The 21,291-nt window shown below is 36.9% G+C and overlaps 5 protein-coding genes across 8 annotated transcripts; 3 read left to right on the top strand and 2 right to left on the bottom strand.

The window, feature by feature from the left end:
* The first annotated feature begins 3,164 nt into the window (after positions 1 to 3,164).
* Positions 3,165 to 4,008, top strand: LOC113329934 (protein DMP2-like). The gene has a single exon (XM_026576769.1). It carries the CDS (start codon positions 3,223 to 3,225, stop codon positions 3,811 to 3,813), a length of 591 nt encoding a protein of 196 aa, XP_026432554.1. The 5' UTR covers positions 3,165 to 3,222; the 3' UTR covers positions 3,814 to 4,008.
* Positions 4,009 to 4,387: 379 nt separating this feature from the next.
* Positions 4,388 to 5,339, top strand: LOC113329684 (heat shock 70 kDa protein 18-like). The gene is made up of 2 exons (XM_026576529.1): positions 4,388 to 4,567; positions 4,794 to 5,339. The coding sequence occupies exons 1-2, from the start codon at positions 4,388 to 4,390 to the stop codon at positions 5,337 to 5,339; spliced, it is 726 nt and encodes a 241-aa protein (XP_026432314.1).
* Positions 5,340 to 7,140: 1,801 nt separating this feature from the next.
* LOC113329930 (heat shock cognate 70 kDa protein-like) lies at positions 7,141 to 11,060 on the top strand. Of its 4 annotated transcripts, none has more exons than XR_003350001.1 (3): positions 7,141 to 7,426; positions 7,679 to 9,740; positions 10,736 to 11,060. XR_003350001.1 is itself a non-coding variant. In XM_026576766.1 (2 exons), exons 1-2 carry the CDS (start codon positions 7,231 to 7,233, stop codon positions 9,373 to 9,375), a joined length of 1,893 nt encoding a protein of 630 aa, XP_026432551.1. In that variant the 5' UTR covers positions 7,141 to 7,230; the 3' UTR covers positions 9,376 to 9,974. The 4 variants fall into 4 exon arrangements, 1 of the variants encoding a protein (XP_026432551.1); XR_003350002.1 differs by having other exon boundaries at positions 10,623 to 10,755; XR_003350003.1 differs by lacking the exon at positions 10,736 to 11,060 and adding an exon at positions 10,273 to 10,612.
* Positions 11,061 to 11,341: 281 nt separating this feature from the next.
* On the bottom strand, positions 11,342 to 13,361 carry LOC113329933 (60S ribosomal protein L15). Its single transcript, XM_026576768.1, has 4 exons — positions 13,234 to 13,361; positions 12,637 to 12,803; positions 11,912 to 12,109; positions 11,342 to 11,805 (listed from the first exon to the last, which is right to left on the bottom strand). Exons 1-4 carry the CDS (start codon positions 13,235 to 13,237, stop codon positions 11,560 to 11,562), a joined length of 615 nt encoding a protein of 204 aa, XP_026432553.1. The 5' UTR covers positions 13,238 to 13,361; the 3' UTR covers positions 11,342 to 11,559.
* Positions 13,362 to 13,926: 565 nt separating this feature from the next.
* On the bottom strand, positions 13,927 to 17,243 carry LOC113329504 (DNA-directed RNA polymerase III subunit RPC4-like). The gene is made up of 11 exons (XM_026576375.1): positions 17,138 to 17,243; positions 16,356 to 16,451; positions 16,194 to 16,252; positions 16,043 to 16,091; positions 15,903 to 15,945; positions 15,684 to 15,806; positions 15,540 to 15,613; positions 15,387 to 15,447; positions 15,178 to 15,269; positions 14,578 to 14,790; positions 13,927 to 14,410 (listed from the first exon to the last, which is right to left on the bottom strand). Exons 2-11 carry the CDS (start codon positions 16,431 to 16,433, stop codon positions 14,255 to 14,257), a joined length of 948 nt encoding a protein of 315 aa, XP_026432160.1. The 5' UTR covers positions 16,434 to 16,451; positions 17,138 to 17,243; the 3' UTR covers positions 13,927 to 14,254.
* Between the last annotated feature and the right edge of the window lie 4,048 nt (positions 17,244 to 21,291).

Below are 21,291 nucleotides of genomic sequence, written 5' to 3' on the forward strand. Positions count from 1 at the left end.
CCCCCCCCCCGAAAACATCAACCAGTTAAAGTCTATATGGAAGACTGTTTGTTCCACATCGTTCGTTTTACACAAGTGTACGTATCTTGCTGCTACGAAGTCTGCTATGAAGATCATTTTGATGCTTCATTTACTATGTCTCGCGAGTTTATTCAACTGTCGTTGTAATTGAAGTTCAAGTGCTTGCAGTAAGAAATTAAGTTTATGTTACAAGATTATTCTCAAGAGATTGGTCAAGTTGAACACTTCAAATGTTTTTCGTGCCCAACTTGAGGGGGGTATTGGAATATTAGGCACATATATTGGAGTGATCATGTGCAGTGAGCGTGTGCGCACGTGAAAAATAAATCAAACATCTAGAAGATATGTGTAATCTTTTAATTTCCTAGATAAGTATATTTGGTATTAATTAGGAATATATTTTTCATCTTCTCAACTCTATAAATAGAGTACATATGTAACTGTAAAACCATCTCAGAATGTTCTGACGATCATCAATATAATTCACCCTTATGGGTTTCTCCGTGGATGTAGGTCGAGATGACCGAACCACGTAATATTGTTGTCTCCATTATCATTTTGGTATGTAGTTCAATTTCTTTATGTTTTCCTTATTTTATTATTGAGTAATAATTTTGTTGTTTGTCAAATCAATGATATCCATGTTAGCTTTGATCTACATATCAAAAATTATCAGGGCAGGACTGAGCTTTTAACCTCAAAATAGAAGATTCGGCCAAAGTTGACCTATAGCCAACTGGGCTATTTCCAGTTGAGCCCAGTTGGATTAGAATTTAGAGGTAAATAACCGGATGTGCTACATATCTCCCATATTTATTTCCCAGATCTGTCCCCCATTAGGTGGCGTTGTTTTCGTCCGTTGACTTCATTAGATTGGTGGGGCGGGGGAAATGCACAAGGACCATTATTTGGTGTTATGTGAGGTGGGGGACAAATTTGGAGCATTTCTACGGGGACGAGAAGCATTTTCGGTAAACAACAAACCTAACCACATAGTCAGATAGATTGTGAATTTTCATTGACCAAAGTCAAATAGTGTTACTTTTCCATTATTCTTTCTTCTTTTCCTTTTGCCCGGTTAAGTCAAATAAATAGGCGACGGTCTCGCAGAGTGATTTAAGTTATTCCGTAACCATTTCTGGTAACTTGTGTTACTTTTAGAAGTTGCTAGAGCTGCAAAGTGAGATTACACCGTTGTCTTGACTTGCTGGTCACTAATAAGAACAAAATCAGTTTACATGTATAGGAAATTTATCATAGGAACTGAAGTTACTTTCAGAGATAAGATACAATCATAAAACCACCTTACGAAGCAAAGCAACACAACACAATTGATCCCAATAGAAAATGATGTTGAATATTGATCGATGATCAGGTACGTGCGTCCTAGAGTTGATTTTTACTTGACAACTCACGCCGAATACCAGTTAATCAACCTAGGTATGGACAACAACATTAACATGATCTTATTAGCAAAACAAAACGATACATAAAGCAAATACACTCCCTTGTATGAATGACATCGGCCATCTGTGATTAGGGCCCCCCAAATCCACTAATGAATTGTGATTGATCAGAACACGCCGTCCATATGAACCCTACGCACAGCTTGTTGTCGCAGCAAGCTGGTGCAAATAAAGCATAACCGCAACTCTCACCAAATCCGGCACAGGTGTCACAATCGACCGAAACAAAGACAAGAAAAAGCATAATAACCAACACACAACAACAAATTCTTCCTCACCATCTTTTTCTTATGGGTATTAACTAAAATTTCTTCTCTTATGATTGTGAAAGGTTGAATACGGATAGCAGCTAGTTACATGCTTATACATAGATGCACCATTTGGAAGGCCAGCTTTCATCACCACACCAGCCATAATAATCTCAATAATTCTATATGTCGACATTCGCCAGATCAGTAATGACTTTATTAATCACGTCTGGCGCACCATCATATTCAAAATGTTAGCAGCCATGCATGTATAATCCATTGACATGGTAATGTTGAAAAACTAAGACCGCGTTCAATATAAACTACACTAGACCCTGCTCAAAAGTAAGGAAGCATTAGCTAGTTACATACTCGGACAGACAGATGTTCTAAGTCATACCTCCACCTCAGACTTTTGACGTTTAGGCCATCCATCCAAGTCTAACCGATAAATTTTCCAAACTGTTTTGTGGCTTTAATAGTTGAAGATATCGTATTGGTTTATCAGACGACAGTATGTTAGATACTCAATTGGTGTAACAGGATTTTTATCTTTAATTTAACATAGTACACATCAAGTATTAGCATTCGGAAAATAAACAACCAAGCGTCACCGAAAATAAAAGAAGATAAATCAAAGGTGCGAAGGTGCTTCGTGTAGCTCTCATCAGCTCTAGACCTTCTAATACTAATAGTGCTTGTTCAAGTTGCAATTCGTTTATTATACGGAAAACAGAAAGTTTGGCATTCACATTCTGACATTACCCACTATAATATGACTCGACAGGATCATACATATCAACCAATTAAAGCTATGACGTATCATTGAGAGATGAGCATTAATTATTAGTGATTAGAAGTTGATTAGATGTTTTAATTATGCCCACCAACATTAATTTTATAATCAATTCACATGGACACTTCCGATTACTTAAATGACTTAATTACTAATGTGCAATAGCGTAATTGATTGAGTTACCTATTTTTGAAGAAAATAATTTTACTCAAATTAGTAAAAGAGAGTGTTAGTAAAGTTGGTAATGATCACAAATATACTATGTAGGGAAATGACTTGTCGTAGATCCCTTACCTATTTGACAATCCTAATCAAAATACTCTAGAATCAGATCAAAGTAGCTACATATATTAATGAATACAGTACAATTTATTTCAGTGTTTGAAAATCACTAAGTACCCAAAACTTATCTATTCAAGCGTACTAAAAACACTCCACAAGGAATCCTAAATCCTAAGATTAAGAAATGGGTCTACACGGTTTTAAGAGTAAAAGCAAAAGCAATATTGACATCAAAGTTATGCAAGCACTTTTGATTTGCTTACAAGCAAGAACTTTCTCAAATCTGTTTTTGATAATATCTCATTTGTTTTTTTGTATATAAAGAGGAAATGCCCAAAGATGAAACGAAATCCTACTATACCATTTATATAACATATATCAATTCTATCTCCAAGTAAAAAAACTATAAATGGCTTCTTCTTCTTCTTCTTCCTCGAAACAATTAAGGAGCAGTTCTCAGCAATTAGGAGATATGGCTTTCAAAGGAGTAGGTAATCTCCTCAAGGTTTTACCCACTGGAACTGTTTTCTTGTATCAGTTTCTTAGTCCTGTTGTATCCAATAATGGTCACTGTCACACCCTTAACAAATACTTAACAGGTATTCTTCTTACCATTTGTGGATTTTCTTGTTGCTTTACATCCTTTACTGATAGTTACGTCGGTAATGACGGTGTAATTCATTACGGGATCGCAACCACGAAGGGACTTTGGCCATCATCGAAATCAGAGAACTTATCAGCATACAAACTTCGATTTGGAGACTTTGTGCATGGGTTTTTTACGGTGTTGGTATTCGCTGTCATTGTTCTACTGGACCCAAACACGGTTGGGTGCTACTATCCTTCTTTTGAATCATCACAGAAGATGCTGTTGATGGCATTACCTCCTGTTGTTGGTGCCATTTCAAGCTCAGTATTCATGGTTTTCCCTAACAAACGACATGGTATAGGGTACCCTTCAAGCCAGACCCCACAAGAGTATAGCCAAAGCTCTAGTTAATGGTGTTTATGCTACATATTATCGAGTTTACTGGCGCGAAACTTATTAATGGAGTATAATGTATTTGAAGATACAGTGTTTGTCTGAAAAATGGTTTATGTCTTGTACTGTTCTGTTGATGTGTGTGTGAGAGAGTCCCGTTATTGTTTGTTCTACAATATATATATATACAACACTATTTTTTTTCCTACCGAATTCAAAATTTCATGCACTTCAGTAATGTACCAAAATCCAAATGTTAGCTTCTGAACGTAGTCGACGTATGTTGAGAACAACATGTGAGAGGGCAAAGAGGACCCTCTCATGTACCCATTGAGACAACCATTGAGATTGATTACATTTCAAAAATTGGACATGGAATCTGTTCAGAAGTGTTCAAGGATGCAATTTGGCCTGTGATCGATTTTGTGGGGTCAGCTTTTGTCAGTTCCAAAATCTACAGAAGAGGAAACACACTGAATTTAGGAAACCTTATTCTAAAATCACTCATATAAAGGCTATATCAGCTCAAAGCCTCAAATCTTCTCGTCTCTGGTTACAAAGTTGAGTTTTCTTTTTAGTTCGTGTATTGTACATGGCTGGAAGAGGTGCGGTAATCGGGATTGATTTAGGTACAACATATTCATGTGTTGGTGTATGGCAACATGACCGAGTTGAGATTATTGCTGATGATCAAGGAAATCGTACCACTCCTTATGTTGGTTTTACTGATACTGAACGTCTGATTGGTGATGCTGCTAAGAATCAAGCTTCCGTGAATCCTATCAACACCGTTTTTGGTAAGCAATCGGGATTGATTTTCCACATCTTTACATAAATTTCGATATTTTAAGATCATGACCATGAGTCCATGAGGTTATTATACACTTTTCAACTCAACGTCCATGAGGTTTTGATCCCAAAACACTTACATTCCCACCAAGAAGGAAAAAAGCAACTTCACTACCACCTGCAACAGACAAACTACTGTGACTGTTAAGGTGTTTGAGGGTGAGGGATCTATAACCAGTGACAATAATCTGTTGGGTCAGTTCGACTTGGAAGGAATTCCTCCATCCCCCGCTGGCGATCTGCAATTCACAGTATGCTTTAAAATTGATGCAAATGGTATATTGAGTGTGTATGCTGAAGAACACTCAACAGGGAGTAATAACATGATCACCGTTTCCAATTACATTGCAAGGTTGTCCAAGGCTGAGATCGATAAGTTGGCTCGTAAGGCTGAGAGATTCAAATTGGAAGATGAAATGCATCGGAAGAAAGTGGAGTCGAGGAATTCCCTTGAAAATTTCTTATACGACATGAGGAACACAATGAAAGATACAAGAAAGAAGCTAGCTAAGGATGATAGGAAAAAACTCAAAGATGCAGTCAAGGATGCATTTCAGTGGTTAGACAGCAGCGAATCAGCTGAGATAAATGATATCAACCGCAAGATGAATGAGTTACTGAATGTATGCAACCCTCTCATAGATAAGTTGTCCCAAGACGGTAGTGGTGCTCTCGATATGGGTGGTGCTGAGTAAAAATTGTACTAATTACTGATATATATATAGTTCGATTTTCTTTATTTCTTTTGTTTTAGAGCAATACATGAAGTATTATCCTTCCTAAAATATCAAGCCTCTATTTTCTTTATTCCTTGATGCAGCATCACAACAAAGAAGAGTAACATCAAACTCAGGTAGATGAAAGAAAGCATTAATCACCCTGGTGAAATTGATCTAATTTCTGCAATTTATCATGCATCTAATACCTTGCCACAGGGGATTTCTTGGTGTATGTGAGCCAGTTATCATGCTTGTTATATGGGATAGAGATTATTCCCATCATTGTTTCTTTAGTAATACTATATAAAGCTAATTTCCCTTATCCCAGACTTCAAAATTCTATGCACTTCATTACGGTGCTGGGTTATACCGAATGTTGGCTTCTCAACGCGTAGTCTACATTTGGTCTCGTTATTGCAGAATGTTAGCTTCTGAAGACAGCCAGATATATGTTCTGTTAGAGCTTGTACTGAGAAGGAGATTAGCGCACAGAGAAATATATTGTCCTTGTCATGAACAAAGCTCGAACGTTAAATCAATGATGTGCGTTGGTAAAGGGAAGATTGAGGCTGCAGTTAACGACCCCATTCAGTGGATGAAAACCAATATTTAAGTGGCTTAGATGATATGAACAACAAAATGAAGGAATTTAGAGAATGTATAATGCAGTACAAGAACAAGCATGATATCTGCTAAAAATGTATGGTGACTTTCAAAACAATCTTTAAAAAAAATAATAAAAAAAAAACTAAGTTGCACCAATAGAGCCGTCGCTGGCCTCGCGACGACTTGCAGATTTTTAGTCAACCAATAAACCCACTTCATAAACTTATGTATCTTGACCAGACGGTGTGTGTTATTATAGATAAAGCAATGCAAGGAAAATATATGAATACAGAAATGCTGCAGCTGCTAAGCCAACTTTCTCTATAAATCCAACTTAGACCAAGTCAGGCGTCCAACCCCCATTCTTTTTCCTCCAAGCTCCAAGAGGTTGTTGTACTATTAACTGCATATGGGCAAATCTAACATTTTCATTTGCCCGTCCCATGATTAAGTAAATTGGGCAAATCTAATATTTTCACAAATCTTATAGGAATTGCCCTTACTAATAGAAGCATTGATCGATTAAGTACTAGAATTGATTGCTCGCACTTGACTACGCCGGCAAGATACCGGTTAGAACATTTCCATGATCTTATTAGCAACACATAGGAATACATAAATCAAAATAACTCCTTGTATGACATTGATCACTTTAGAGATGAATAACACCGTAATTAGCCTCACCTAGTGTTACTAATAATTTCCCATTAAAATGCTTGATTAATGTCAAGCGTCGACCAATAAATGCACTTCCTTAGATTATGTTTCTTTGACCAGACCGGTTAAGAGACAAAGGTCAGGCCTCCAACCCCTTCTCTTTTTTTCCTCCAAGCTCTAAGGGATTTTTGTTCTATGACCTAATTGTGGAGAAAACCATTTTTTTTTTTTTTGCAGCAAGTGCTCATCTCCCCCATGACCATAACAAGGCCACTACATAGCTTCACCAATGCAGCAACAGTGTCAGATCTCTGCGAAACGAATTGCCGGTGTTCCTAGCTCCCCAGGACAGCCAGCCCAACCATGTGCAACCCTAGACAGAAAATGCAAATAACTATAAATAAAGGGTATTTCTGTAATCTAAATTTATGGAAACCCAAAGGTTCCTGGAAATGAAAAGACGCCTATATACACCATTCATTCCTAGATCCAGGTCTAACCTAAATTTAGAAAAACAGCCCCCAAATATTTCTCAACAAATCTCCCTCTAAAACCCTTGATATTTTGCTTAAAACCCGACCAATTTTCTCGGCAAATCATACAAATGGCAGCAATTGGGATCGATTTGGGAACAACTTACTCATATGTTGGTGTATGGCAACATGATCGGGTTCAGATTGTTGGTAATAATGATGGAAATCGAACAACACCTTCTTATGTTGCTTTTACTGAGACTGAACGTCTGATCGGTGATGGTGCTAAGAATCAAGTCGCCAGGAATCCTGTCAACACCATTTTTGGTAAAAACAAAACCCTTCTTCTTCTTTTTTTTTGTTCTGTCCATCTTTTATTTACATCAATTATGTGTTCAATTACTTGTTTTGTTGTATGATTTTCTGCATGTGTTTCATTACTTGGTTCATCAATTAGGTGTTCAATTACTTGTTTTGTTGTATGATTTTCTGCATGTGTTTCATTACTTGGTTCATCAAGTGTTTGTTGCATCTTTGTTCTGAATGTTTGTTTTGTTCTGAATTTGTGTGTGTTTCTAGATGCAAAACGATTGATTGGTAGGAAATTCAGTGATAGGATTGTGCAGAATGATATGAAACTATGGCCATTCAAAGTTATTGCTAGAGATGACAAGAGGCCGGTGTTTCAAGTGCAGCACATGGGGGAGGAGAAACAATTTTCACCTGAAGAAATTTCTGCTATGGTTCTGAGTAAGATGAAAGAAATTGCAGAAGGTTATCTTCGTTCAGATGTTAAGGATGCTGTAATTACGGTCCCTGCTTACTTTAATGATTCGCAGCGTCAAGCTACTAAGGATGCTGGAACCATTGCTGGCCTTAATGTGATGCGGATTATAAATGAACCTACGGCGGCTGCTATTGCGTATGGACTTGATAAGAAGAAGGATGCTGATGAATTGAATGTTCTTATCTTTGATCTTGGTGGGGGTACTTTTGATGTTTCCATACTCACCATTGGAGATGGTGTCATTCAAGTCAAGGCTACAGATGGAGATACACATCTTGGAGGGGAGGACTTTGATGACAGAATGGTCAATCACTTTGTGAAAGAGTTCAAGAGGAAGAACAAGATGGACATTACTAGAAACCCAAGGGCTCTTAGGAGGCTGAGGACAGCATGTGAGAAGGCAAAGAGGAGTCTCTCAAACCAGTCTAGCACAAGAATTACCTTGGACTCTTTGTGTGAAGGAGTTGATTTCGATGTGGAAGTTCTACGTGGTAAATTTGAAGAACTGAACAAGGATTTGTTCAAGAAATGTATGGAATCTGTTAGAAAATGTTTGGAAGGGTCCAAGATTGAAAAGAGCAGCATTCATGACATTGTGCTCGTTGGTGGGTCCACTAGAATACCAAAGATTCAGTCTCTATTGGAGGAATTCTTTCCTGGAATGGAACTATCCAAGAGCATCAACCCTGACGAAGCTGTGGCTGAGGGTGCTGCAATTCAAGCTGCTATGTTGAGTGGTGTGGATAATAAGAAGGTACAGGACTTGGTCCTGTTGGATGTCACCCCTCTTTCTCTCGGTGTTAAAAAGCTTCAAACTGTTATGGATGTGGTCATTCCAAGGAACACCCCCATTCCAGTAAAGATGGAAAAGCTTTACTCGACCCATGAGGAAAATCAAGATCACTTCCATATTCATGTGTATGAGGGTGAGAGAAGTGGGGTACATGATAACAATTTTTTAGGAGAATTTAAGTTAGAAGGAATTCCTCCAGCCCCTCGTGGTGGTTACGATGTCAAAGTATCTTTTGATGTCGATGCTAATGGTATATTGACTGTCTTTGCTGAAGACAAGATCACTGGAAACAGAAAAGAGATAACAATTAGACATAGTGTGGGGAGGTTTCCAGAGGAGGAGATTAAGAGATTGATTAGAGAGGCTGAGATATTTAAGCTTCAAGATGAAGAACAGAAGAAGAAGGTGGAGTCAAGGAACTCCAATCACAATTATGTATCCGACATAAGAAGCAAGATCCAGAAATTTGGAGGGAAGCTAGAATCTAAGGATAGGAAGAAAATTGAGGCTGCACTAGCTAAGGTTGACCAGTGGTTGGATAACGATGTATTGTGTGAGTTAGTCGAAATTAACAACCAGGTGGAGGAATTAAAGAATGTTTGCACTCCAATCATATCTAAAATGAATGGGGTGAACAACAACAGCAAGGCCATCACCAAGGTCATCAAGGCGAGTGTCGAATTGAGATTGTCTTAAATGTTCCAGAACTTAACGGTCTTGTTGACCCCAAAGCTGGTGTTACTGAGGTTTTGGATATGAGTTTAGATGCTCAAGAACCTAACGGTCACGTTGAGTCTGAAGCTGGTGTTACTGAGGTTTTGGATATGAATTTAACACCGGAAAGTTCCATGGATGAGCAAATGGATGAGGTTTTAGGTGAAGCCGACTACTTGCCATTATAACTGTTGCATTTTGTTCATAAATACAAGTAGATGGCCAGAGATAGTTCGTTTTCTTGTGTTCAATGTTGGTCATAGTATGACTGAAGTACAACAGGTTATAAACAATTGGGAGCACTTTAGCGGAATGGTGATCCTGCTTCATCAACGAAAGAAAACAATGTAAGTTTCAGTAGCTAGCTAGTTAGTTAATCCACCTCCTCCTTTAGCTTTAGTTCTATGTTGCATAGCTCCAAAGCACATCGGCTTTGTTTTGGTTCTTTAACTTCTTCAATGGTGTCATGTAAGCTGCATTTTGATACTACATACGTATTTGTCCTTTGAAAGATGAAACATGGAAATTTTGGAGAGATTTTATAGAAATCAGAACTCAGTATAATCTATTTTGAAAGTTCATTTCATTAAAGTGCAGCTCAGTCTTTCAGAAATGTAAGTCGGGAGACATTTTGATGTCTGGAGTCTTCAAGTTTTACAGATGTTTAGTCATTTTTCTTCTTTTTGTCCAGTTTATGATCTGATGAATCCCTCTGCAATGGCATGTTATCAATGTTTAGTCAGTTTTCTTCCTTTTATCTAGTTTATGAATCCCTCTGCAATGCCTTCTTCTTTACAGCATTGAGCTGGATTGTCTACGGTTCTTTCTGATATCTTTATTTAGCTCAGGCAATGCTATCTTGGTTGTTTTCACTTGCAGTAGTCCAATGTGTACTGAGTAATTGCTAAGCTAACTCAGATGCTCCATTGAAAGATGAAACATGGGAATTTTGGAGAGAATTCATATAAATTGTAACTCAGTATATTCTATTTTGAAAGTTCATTTCATTAAACTGCAGCTCAGTCTACCAGAAATGTGAATTGGGAGACATCTTAATGTGTGCAGTCCCGAATTTTGTTGATGTTTAGTCATCTTTCTTCCTTTTGTCCAGTTTATGATCTGATGAATCCCTCTGCGATGGCATTTTACCAATGTTTAGTCAGTTTTCTTCCTATTATCCAGTTTATGATCTTCTGATGAATCCCTCTGCAATGCTTTCTTCTTCACAGCATTGAGCTGGAATGTCTATGGTTCTTTCTTTCTGATATCTTTATTTAACTCAGTTGCTGCTTATCCTAAAGGCCATATTAAATTACTGAAACTTTTTGCAATAAACGACCAGGCATAAACCATCTCAAGGATTACAGAGTTACTTCGCAACCATACCATCAAGGAGCAACAATACAGAGTTCATTTCATTAGAATGCAGCTCAGTCTTCCAGAAATGTTAGTTGGGAGACATTTCAATGTGCAAATTTTGTTGATGTTTAGTCATCTTTCTTCCTTTTGTCCAGTTTATGATCTGATGAATCCTCTGCAATGGCAATTTATCAATGTTTTAGTGAGTTTGCTTCCTTTTATCCAGTGTATGAGCTAATGAACCCCTCTGCAGTGGCCTTCTTTACGGCATTGAGCTGGATTGTGTATGGTTCTTTCTCAGGCAATGCTATCTTATCTGTTTTCACTTGAAATAGTCCTGTGTTAAGCCCTGTGTGTATTTAGTAATTGTTAAGCTACAGGATTTCTTTAACTCAGTTGCTGCAGATCATGGTGCAACTTACAGGGCTATTAATATTAAGAAATGAATGTAATTGCAGACATTGTAGACACCCAAGTGGAGTGAATAAAGCTGATTGAAGCGCATTACTGGGAGTTGCAGAATTTTTTTCACAATAAACGGCCAGGCATAACTCATCTCTGCAAACATACTACCATTAACACCAAGGGAGAAACAATTGAAAGACCGGCAATGGGGATCGATATCATTCCGTAATAACCCTTGACCCAAAACATCTGCTTAAATAAAAAGATAGTACCAAATTTAAGCATCAAGTCGCAACAGAAATCTATAAAACCACAAAATTGTACTAGAGTATTCATAATTTGCATAGCAAGATGGCAACTAAGCTCCTAGATTCCAAAACAAGATAATATAGCAACTCAAATCTAACGGTAACGACGGAGAGAGACGGTGTTGTTTCTCTTCCAGGTTGCCCTTCGTGATGGTCTTGCCTTGGTGTTCAAATGTCCTCTGCCTCTCAGACCTCTGTATTTCTTTCCAGCTGAGGTGAGACCACGAAGTTCCCTATGCTTGTGAACAGGGTTGCAAATCCAGTTGATTCTTGGGTCATTACGGATAGCGTTGTGTGCAGCATCCACAAGAATGATCTCGAAGTACTTGTAGGTAGAGTCCTGCATTGCAGAAACAATAAAACTAAGTTAAAGAATTCAGAAGAGTATAACTGAGGTGCAGAAGGAACAGAAATGAAGCAGACAAATTATTACAAGTAGAACAAACCTCATTGATCCAGTAAGAGTTGAGAACTTTGAGACCACCCAGTTTACGTCCAGCACGTTCCTCAGCAACTGACCTCTTGTTCCTCTGGAATTTGAGTTGGGTAATACCTTGGTTCTTTGGCTTACCATACACAATACCCTTTGGAACTGGCCTCTTACGACCACCACGTCTGACACGTACACGGTAAATGACATAACCCTGCAAAGAGAAAAATAGAACAATAAATACAAAGGATTGAAGGATATGCATGCTCCATAGGCCGAGCAAGTAAAAAACAAATCTCATGGATCAGACATGCTTATAAACACAGATAGCAAAGCAACAATATCCGTATCTGGAGAGGCCCCAGTAACAGGAATCAGAAAAATACAGAACTTGCACTAGTGGGTTTCCATAAAAAAGCATGCTTTTGATGAGAATCTGCTTTCCATTAAACAAATAGACATTGCCTCTTTTTGAAGAACATCCAGCTTGATTGATAGTAGAGACAATCCCTAACACCATTCAAACAATGTAGAAAAACAGAGAATGGGCCTACGAATCCAATTACATGTTAACGAAAATCATATAATCCACACAATGTATTCAGCATCAGGATCTTCAATTCAATTTAATACCGCAAACAACTAGAAAAATCGCATCATTTCATATAATTATACTGAACTATTTCTACCAAACACACTAAAAACAGCAACATAAAGCACAGATTTAAGACTTTTGATTACCTGCTTGGCCTTGTATCCCAAACGCCTAGCCTTATCAGGACGAGTAGGACGGGTAACACGGCAAATCGAAGGATGTTGACGATACTCCCAGCACCTCACCCTCTGCAAAAACCTCATCACATCGGATTGTTTCTTCCTCCATAACTCAGAAACGTACTTGTAAGCACCTATCAAACCCAACAAAAACATTAATCCCAAAAACCCATAGTCACATAAAAACAAAAACAATTGAATCTAAAAAGGGTATTTTCACCATATTATAACAAAATCTAAGCTAAACCCAGAATACATTTCCAGTAACAAAATCTGAGAAAATTAAAAAGTTCAAAAACCACTAAGCTCAAAAACACTGAAAGGGGGTAATCCAAATCTCTAAAAACAAACATTAAACTCAGATTAAAAACAAATCTAACAAACCCCCACAGTTTCTTATCATGAAACAACAACCTCGGTGCCATTTCACATACTAATCTGAAGAAAAACAAAAATCAATACACAGAGCACAGAAACCTTAAGCATTTGATTCAGAAATCAAGAATCAATCAATACTTTCAGAGATTCAACGAAGATGGATGAACCCAGAGTGAAGAAACTTACCCATGGCTAAGATGTTCTTCTTCTTCTTCTTCTTCTTCTTCCTAGCGCCTCCTCTCTCTCTCTCTCACTAGGGTTTGGAGTTACAGAATCCGGCTTTTATGTGGAAAAACCCTAGACATATCGATTATAAACCTAAAGGTCATTGTTTACAGAATCTGAGCCGTCAATTTATCAAACTAGGGATCTGGCCGTCGAAAGGTCATTGTTTATATTGGCGCCCATTTAATTAGTTAGGGCACTAGCCAATAAAGTTACCCAAGAAGTGGTTGCCACTTGATTGAGTTGTGACCAGTAACGGTGAGAGGGTCCGGTGAACACCTTGGGTGGTTGTGGTGCTGGTGGTCCGGTGAACACCTTGGGTGGTTGCGGTGCTGGTGGTCCGGTGAACACCTTGGGTGGTTGCGGTGCTGGTGGTGGGTTATGAGCTGAGCTTTTGCTGGCCAAAGTCTCTTTGACACACTGGCTGAGCTTTTGCTGCTCTACGCGTAGTAGAGACTAGACGCTGGGCAAGATTCAGGCACTGGCTAAAGCCATCAAAATTTCCTCTTCAATGAGAAATCTTTTTGTTTTGAAGGTCAATGAGGGTCAAGAATTCCTCTTTTTAACTAGAGGTGTTTGTTTCTCTTGAAACTGAAGCCAAATTAGTGATGGATCAATTTGCAAAAAATGTGCAACAGAAACAACATATGGCACTGATACCAAACAGACAAACCTTTCAGAACACTATCTGTTCATTTCAACACAGCAACAACAACAAACAGCTTGTTCTTTAAAATCAGAATAGAAAGATAGGACGTAAGAAAGAGACTAATACAACTAGTTAGTACACAACTACAGAAAGAAAATCCTCGAATCACTGTCTGATTGAGTGCCACTGTACCATAGTTAGGTATTTACCTATACAACAACGTTCGCATTGCGGTAGCCATGTTACTCTGTCAGATGGTTTTTATGGGATTGATTGATCGCAGAGTTGCAAAACATATTCAGCATGCCATTTTGTTTTTTAGATTTCGAGACATTAGTCTAAGTTGATGACACTATTTAAGGGAGCAATAGAATCGATATCTGGGGTTAGGACAGCACGCCTGGTGATATCTCCGACTACATTACAGCGCTTTCCTTTTGTATCGATGGCAGCAACAGTCTCAGCACACACACCCGAACCAGGAAAAACCTACATTGCAGACTCAGTCATGAGAAATACAAATTCATCATGGTCTCTTAACTATCTTGGTGTACATCAGCAAATTATTGGAGCCACTATCATATTCGCATGGAAAAGGTTTTGCTGACATTAAATTAGGTAACCAAGGAAGCATACTGATGTTCGCCTATACTCACATGGAAAAGGTTGTCTCCAAGCTTCAATTTGACAGCACCACTCTTGTATACAAGCATTTTCCCCATGAATCCCCCTCGCAACTCCTCCAAACTACAGGTAGTCGATCTCCTGTTGCCAGCAATCTCTTTTCCCATGGCACTAGCAGAGCGCCTAGAGGCAGGTAAAGAAGGAGGTAGTTGAAGAAATATCATGTTTGTTTCATTACTTTCCTCCTGTCAATCACAATCCATCAGAAATTAGTAAAGCCCCAAAACAGAAGTGCTGAATCATTCAACAATTATAAGAGAAGTGATGATTCAAAAAGCTAACTACTTAACCATAGATTCTGAAACTATTATCTGCAAGAATGGAGTCTTAAATAGGGACTGCCTTGGTATTAAGAAAAGTTTTCAAAAACCGCTTTCTCAATCTGGAAGAAGAGCATTCAAATGGGACTTGACTCATTTCAGACTGGCTGTCCCAGAAACTGGGTTCTCACAAGAATGTATTTGGACCATAGACCTAGACCCAATTTTGAACAGGATCTTGAAGTATCACGTAAAATGGTTTTCTACGAGTCAACCTTGAATTTAATAGTATGGAAAGAGAAAGAAAATAACCATCAGGCCTAGCTCTGCAGCAGCATTTATTTCTGTTTCGTCATATTCCTTGTTATCCCCTGCCTTCCCAAATTCCTCCTCATCCAGAATTTCTGAAAGCAACCTCAGTTGTTACTTGTTGACATGGTACTGACCCTAATCCGTGATTCGACAATAATAAAATTTCATGATGGAAGGTACTATTGATAGAATATATCAAAAAAGCTTACTTGGGTCACCAGAGTAGGGCCTCCTTAGAGGAAGGGTAACTGGATACTCACTATACTGGTTCTGCGTAAACAGAAAATGGATTAGCGAAATTTTATAACAGTACAATAGAATTTCATGAAATCAGTAAGAACAGTGTCGGACCTAGTACTTACCCAGGGTTCCTTGTACTGTTTGATTTTCTTCGGTTCATCAAGAGCCATAGAAGTGGAATCATGTGAGGGAATGCCTGAAATTCGCAATGCCAATTAGCCATTTTCTTGATAATTCGAATATTAGTTAAGTTGGGCATTGTTTACCTCCAAATGGGACAATATCTAGAGATTTTATTTCACTGCTTTCACTACTACAACTCCTCAAGCCGAACGACCTGATGGTAGTCGATGTAGGTTTCTTAGTCAAGTCAGACTCCATATCTTCAGCTGCGTGTTAAAATCATTGAAAATAGGTTGGAAAAATCAACACTACGCATTTAAATCACAGAACAAACAACATGGTTCAACAACGAAACAACTTACATTTCTTCTCAGTCTTAGGCTTTCTTCGCAACCCCAAACTCTTCTGCAAAAAAAGAATAATGTTCAATCAAGAAAACAATTGAAGAACTATGTACAGTTCGAGAAATCTGGATTAGAAAAAGAAAAGAAGACGTGGGTACATTGGCAAATCTCAACTTCTCCGCCAATTCAGCTTCTGAAGGGACATCACTGCAAGTAAACGAAACAGTTACCAAGGCCATTTCAAGTAAGATAACAAAATTAGCAGTAGCACTATACTCAAAAAACAATCAAACAGAAACTTTTTAGTACGTTTTAGGGACGGCTGGTTTCGGCAATTTCCGAGCAGGAACTTTCGGCTGAAACCTCACCTACACCATCACAAATAAGAACTTTGTCACGCACCTTCAGCTAAGTATCAGAAATTGAAAACATCAAGAAACATAAAGAATTCCTACAAAAACGAAACATTACCTTCCTAGCGTCACGTTTTGGAGCATCAGGGTTATCTTCCCCCACTCCTCCATGCATCTTATTCTTTTCTTCACTCATTCCGCTATTCAGCTAATCCTGCAATATTCCGCTATCAACTTACACAACAAATTCATTCGATAACTACAACGGATGCACTTACCTTAGTTTAGTCAGTGTAACTCCACAAAATACAATCGTTCCACAACAGCATACAGATAGCATAAGCATCTAAGCGAGTACGAGAATTAGAGATTCCAAATAGCCATACGAGGGACACAAGGTAATGCGACAACCCAGCGGACAGGACTGAGTGGACTCCTCAAATCAGTCCAACAAGCACTCATTCCATTACACATTATTTCATTCTTTACAACCCCCATTTCACATTCTGTTCTGAACAGCAAGAATCTAAACAGTTTCATCAAGAACTATTCACTATTCAGTTTAAGAGAATCTAGTCTAAACAGTTTCCTTAATCTTTCTTTCTGTTTTCTTTTTCCGTTCTTCAAAATTAGGGCAACATATGAACAGCGTCAGCTAGTAATCATTCTAATACCTAAAATTTAGTAATTCCAGTGAACAATCACAAACTAGATAGTTCAATTGTAGATATCATTCTTAGGTTTCAGAGAATCTATCCAGAGAAACCATTAAAATTCAAGATAAAAACAGTTCAACTATACAAGATTATTGAAGCGAAGAATGTTTCTAGGGTTTTTGAATTCAAAATTGTATTAATAAACAATTCGAGAATAAAATTTAAGCATGATTTTACTACTTACCCCAAATTTGATTTCTAGGGCTTGTTCTTGGCGCCGTCAGCAATTTTCCCTAACACTGAAGGTTTCTCCTGTTACTTATCTCTGGATCTCGAAAGGCAGTACGTCGCCGTTTATAGTCTAATGGTTTGTGTCATAGTGAAGGAGTTTTACTACCTTGGTTCAAATCCCGACAAGCGTGTTTTTTTTAATTGCTTTTTTTTTTTTAGATTTGATGCAGAGGTGCCTTTTAATTTTTGGCATCCAAATATTTACGGGTCTATTTTGACTTGAATTCATCTATTTGAATGTATTTAAACTTGGAAACTCAGAAACAATTTGAAAATATTTTTGAACGTAAAATCTTTTAGTTCTTATCAATTAGTTTTTGTTTTCAACACCTTCATTCGGAACTTATTGTAGTCACCAAAAACAAAATATGTTTTCATATTAAGAAATCAAAACAGCGACACAAATGAAGCTATACTTGTTTGTATATAACAATCAAATAATCATAAACATGTTAAACAAATTGAAAATTCTACAATTTCACAATAATTAAACATCATAATTGTGTAATTAAATTATCTCCTGCCTTCTCTAATTTTTCGAATTAAGAATTGAAACAGTGTCATCTCAACCCACTCTATAATTCTAATATAAAAGGTCATTCCTTGTATTTTAGAAACCAGCTTCTCCTTGTTATCCTAATTTTCTATGTCTTATTGGAGGTAATTTTCATAGTTCACAGTCTCCTCCAATATCTCACATATATTGATAAAAAAAAATTATTTCATCTTCGATCTCTCTTTCTCTACTTAGTTGTTAACCATATCTTGTTACATTGTTGTATATATAATCACATAATGCGACTACACGGATAACAATAAATACTATTTTTGCCACACTTAACTTGTATGATTTTCAAATTAGAGTAACATGTCAAAAATAAAATCTCTGTAATACACCCTCAATTGAAAAGAATATATGAGTTAAACGGTTTTATGAAAGCATAACAACAATTAAAAATGTGATTCAGATTGTCTTTTCATTATTGGGATGGTCGCAAAGTTGTTTTCCCCGAAATTTTGTATTATTCATAGAGGTGTCAATTTTGGGGTGTAAATTGGGTCATGTTAGCACGAGCACAACCCGGCCTAACACGCCAAAATTTGAACATAGTCCAATACTGCTTGTGGTTTAGCCCAACATGGTAGCTTCATGTGTTGTCCTTAGCTAGACTAATCGGCACAGTGGCACAACATAACGTGTGGCGCAACAAGCTAAGAAACACGTTATAACATGCATACAACAATATACAATGCGGTACTATACGACTTATTTTGCGTATATTTCACAAGAAAAGTGCTTAATCTAACCAATTTTTAACATTTTGTCTTCTTTATATTGAGTTATTTTAGTCTTGTTAATAAGAGGGAAAAATTGGATTTAAGGAGGGAAGGACTAAGGGGAGGGAATCGGATTTTCAAGGAAGGGATTGTCTTTTTTTAAGAAGGATATAATGTCTAGAACACCCTTATGGTAAAGCAAAAAACCTAATTAACAAACAAAATCCTATTAGGCACGTCTACGGAGAACAACACTAGCGTAAAAATGTTTGAATGCCTATCAGTCCCACAAAAACCAACGTCAAAACCATCATCGTACTTTAGTGTGGTTGTAATTCTTTTAATTAGAAAATTATTGAACCCTTTTGTGTATAAGTTGAAATTTATAAGACGAGTGACGAAATGGAATCATAATGTATTAGTTGTTTGTTTTAGTATAAAGATTTGTTTATTTATAAAAAAAAATTGATATTAATCCATTGCAAGAACTTCGCTAAGAAAATAAGTTAACTGTTTCTTTTAAGAAGTTACGGCTTTTGGAAGAAGGAGAAGATATAGTATTTTGGAATTGGTTTTTAAGAAATATATATTTATTTTATTTATGTTTTTCTTTGATCAAAGATTAACTTGAATTATGTGGATTTCTTTCCCTCCCCAAATCCATTCTTTCCCTCCTATTAACATGACTCTGTTATTTCTGAAAAATACGTATAATATCTAAATGTTTGGAAAATATTTACTTTGAGAAGTATAAAATAAATGTGCCAGGCACAACACGGTATCGAACACAACAAAACATGGCGCCCATTAATCTCTGATACGACACAACAAGGCGCATAACACGTGGCGCTCGTGTTTTAGTGGGCTTGATGGGCATGGCCGACCCGTTTTACACCTCTATATCCATTGATTGAAATGGACCAACTAAAATTTTGAGTTGGGTTTAGAAACCATTGAGATACTCATATAAATCCGCATAAAAACATAGTAGAAGTATAATCCAAAAAATTTATTTCTATGATTTTAAAGATAAAATTCATTAAATATGACAAGAGTAAATTGGAAATAAAATGAAGAGCTGTGCTATTTCTTTATACTGCCAAGAAATGTTTGAGCATGAGCCTTGAATATGAAGTTAATTAGAAGGGATAATCGTGGACTTTGTTACTCATGCTTTGAACAATACTAGGCTTTGGTCTAACATTTGTCTAATGTTAGTGCTTGGTACCTGGACTGGATGTTGACTCGTGCTGACCATTTATGACCATATTTTTATTAATTTTGTAAAATACAATTACTGAGTTATAATTGTACCCCTAAAGTAATTCTAATTCCCCACTCTCAATCTAACAGAGAGTTGAGATAAATGATGGTGTTGCTGAATCAAGGGAAGAATTAGAAGCCGAGAATGAAACAATACTCATGTATGAGTGTTGGCTACAAATATGATTTAGACTTGGGTTCGAGTTTAAAGTCTAGGGTTTTAGCAGTTGAAGATATTTGATTCTGCATTTTTCAAGAAATCGGATATTATGGATCTGGTGATTATTAATGAAAGTTAAGAGATGATTTAGTTGCTTGCTGTTGATGGAAGAGATTTTAGAAGATTTGAAAATGAATTGTATTTGGCTTGAATTTGTGGGCAATTTATGGCTTTTAAAGCCAACAAAAAGGAGATGAATTTGAGTTGATTTTGATGAGAAGATGGGTTAAAGAAGAGCAAGACAAAGATGGCTTGGAATCGAAATGAATTTGATGATGCAACGGTTATGAGTGTACAGGGATTAAGATAATCCAAGAAAATTTGATGAGAACTTATGGTATAATGAATTGCTCAAGAAATAGATCTCGTAGTTGGTGGCCTGTGAGAATCGAAGTGAATTGATTATAAGGAAGAGATGTTGTTACAATGGGTTTGTAAAGGTTGTGCAGATTGGTAAAAATTAGAAGTTCTAGAAGTGAAAGAATGATGATTGATTAGATGTATGTTAGGATTACAGGGACCACTAGTAGGGAATCTGCCAGGAAAACAACTTGAAACAAAGGAAATTTTTCCTGAGTAATTCTCTAGTGAGTCTACTCTATGACTCGGTTACTCTAACTCAGTCATTATAGTAATTTCCAGTAATAATTTTATTTTCTCATTTTTTTTCCTCTTTTATTTTGTTTTACCTCATTATTATTTTAATAATTTTTTAACAAAAATTAATATCTAACCAACTCAATGCTGATCAACGTCCACTCCAGGTGCCCGGCACTAGAGTTGGAGAAATGTTAAACCAAAGCTTAGTGTTGGACAAAATCCGAATACCAAAGTCCAATTATCCGTAATTAGAACCATTTAAAACATCCATGGAGTACTCTAAAGCTAATTGATTTCCCGTGTTAATTAAGAAGTTCTATAAATGAAAAACTCGACAGATCAGTTGGCCTAAAAAAATATTTGACGGAACAACTTTCCTTTAAAAAGTCTTTGAAAATTTGAACTTTTACACATAAAATGTCTCTTAATTTGGAAATTAATTTTACCTAATTTATAAATATTGCCTTTTTACAATTACAACATAGGTGTCACTTTTGATGAAAGAATATAAAACTAAAGAAAATTGGAGGAGACAAAAGCATCTTCGGGAAACAATCGCCTCATTATTACAATGTTAATTTAGCAGTAACTATACATGTTTTCATTTTACAAATTATCGTTCTGAAACGATGTTCATGAAATAAGCAGAATCATTCCAAACTAGTAGCAATATCATGTAACATCTCGATTATCATTTTCCTTCTCTTATTAATTGAATTATATTTCATTCATAATACAAATTATAA

Source organism: Papaver somniferum, unplaced genomic scaffold, assembly GCF_003573695.1.
Source record: "Papaver somniferum cultivar HN1 unplaced genomic scaffold, ASM357369v1 unplaced-scaffold_117, whole genome shotgun sequence".
Lineage (NCBI taxonomy): Eukaryota > Viridiplantae > Streptophyta > Magnoliopsida > Ranunculales > Papaveraceae > Papaver > Papaver somniferum.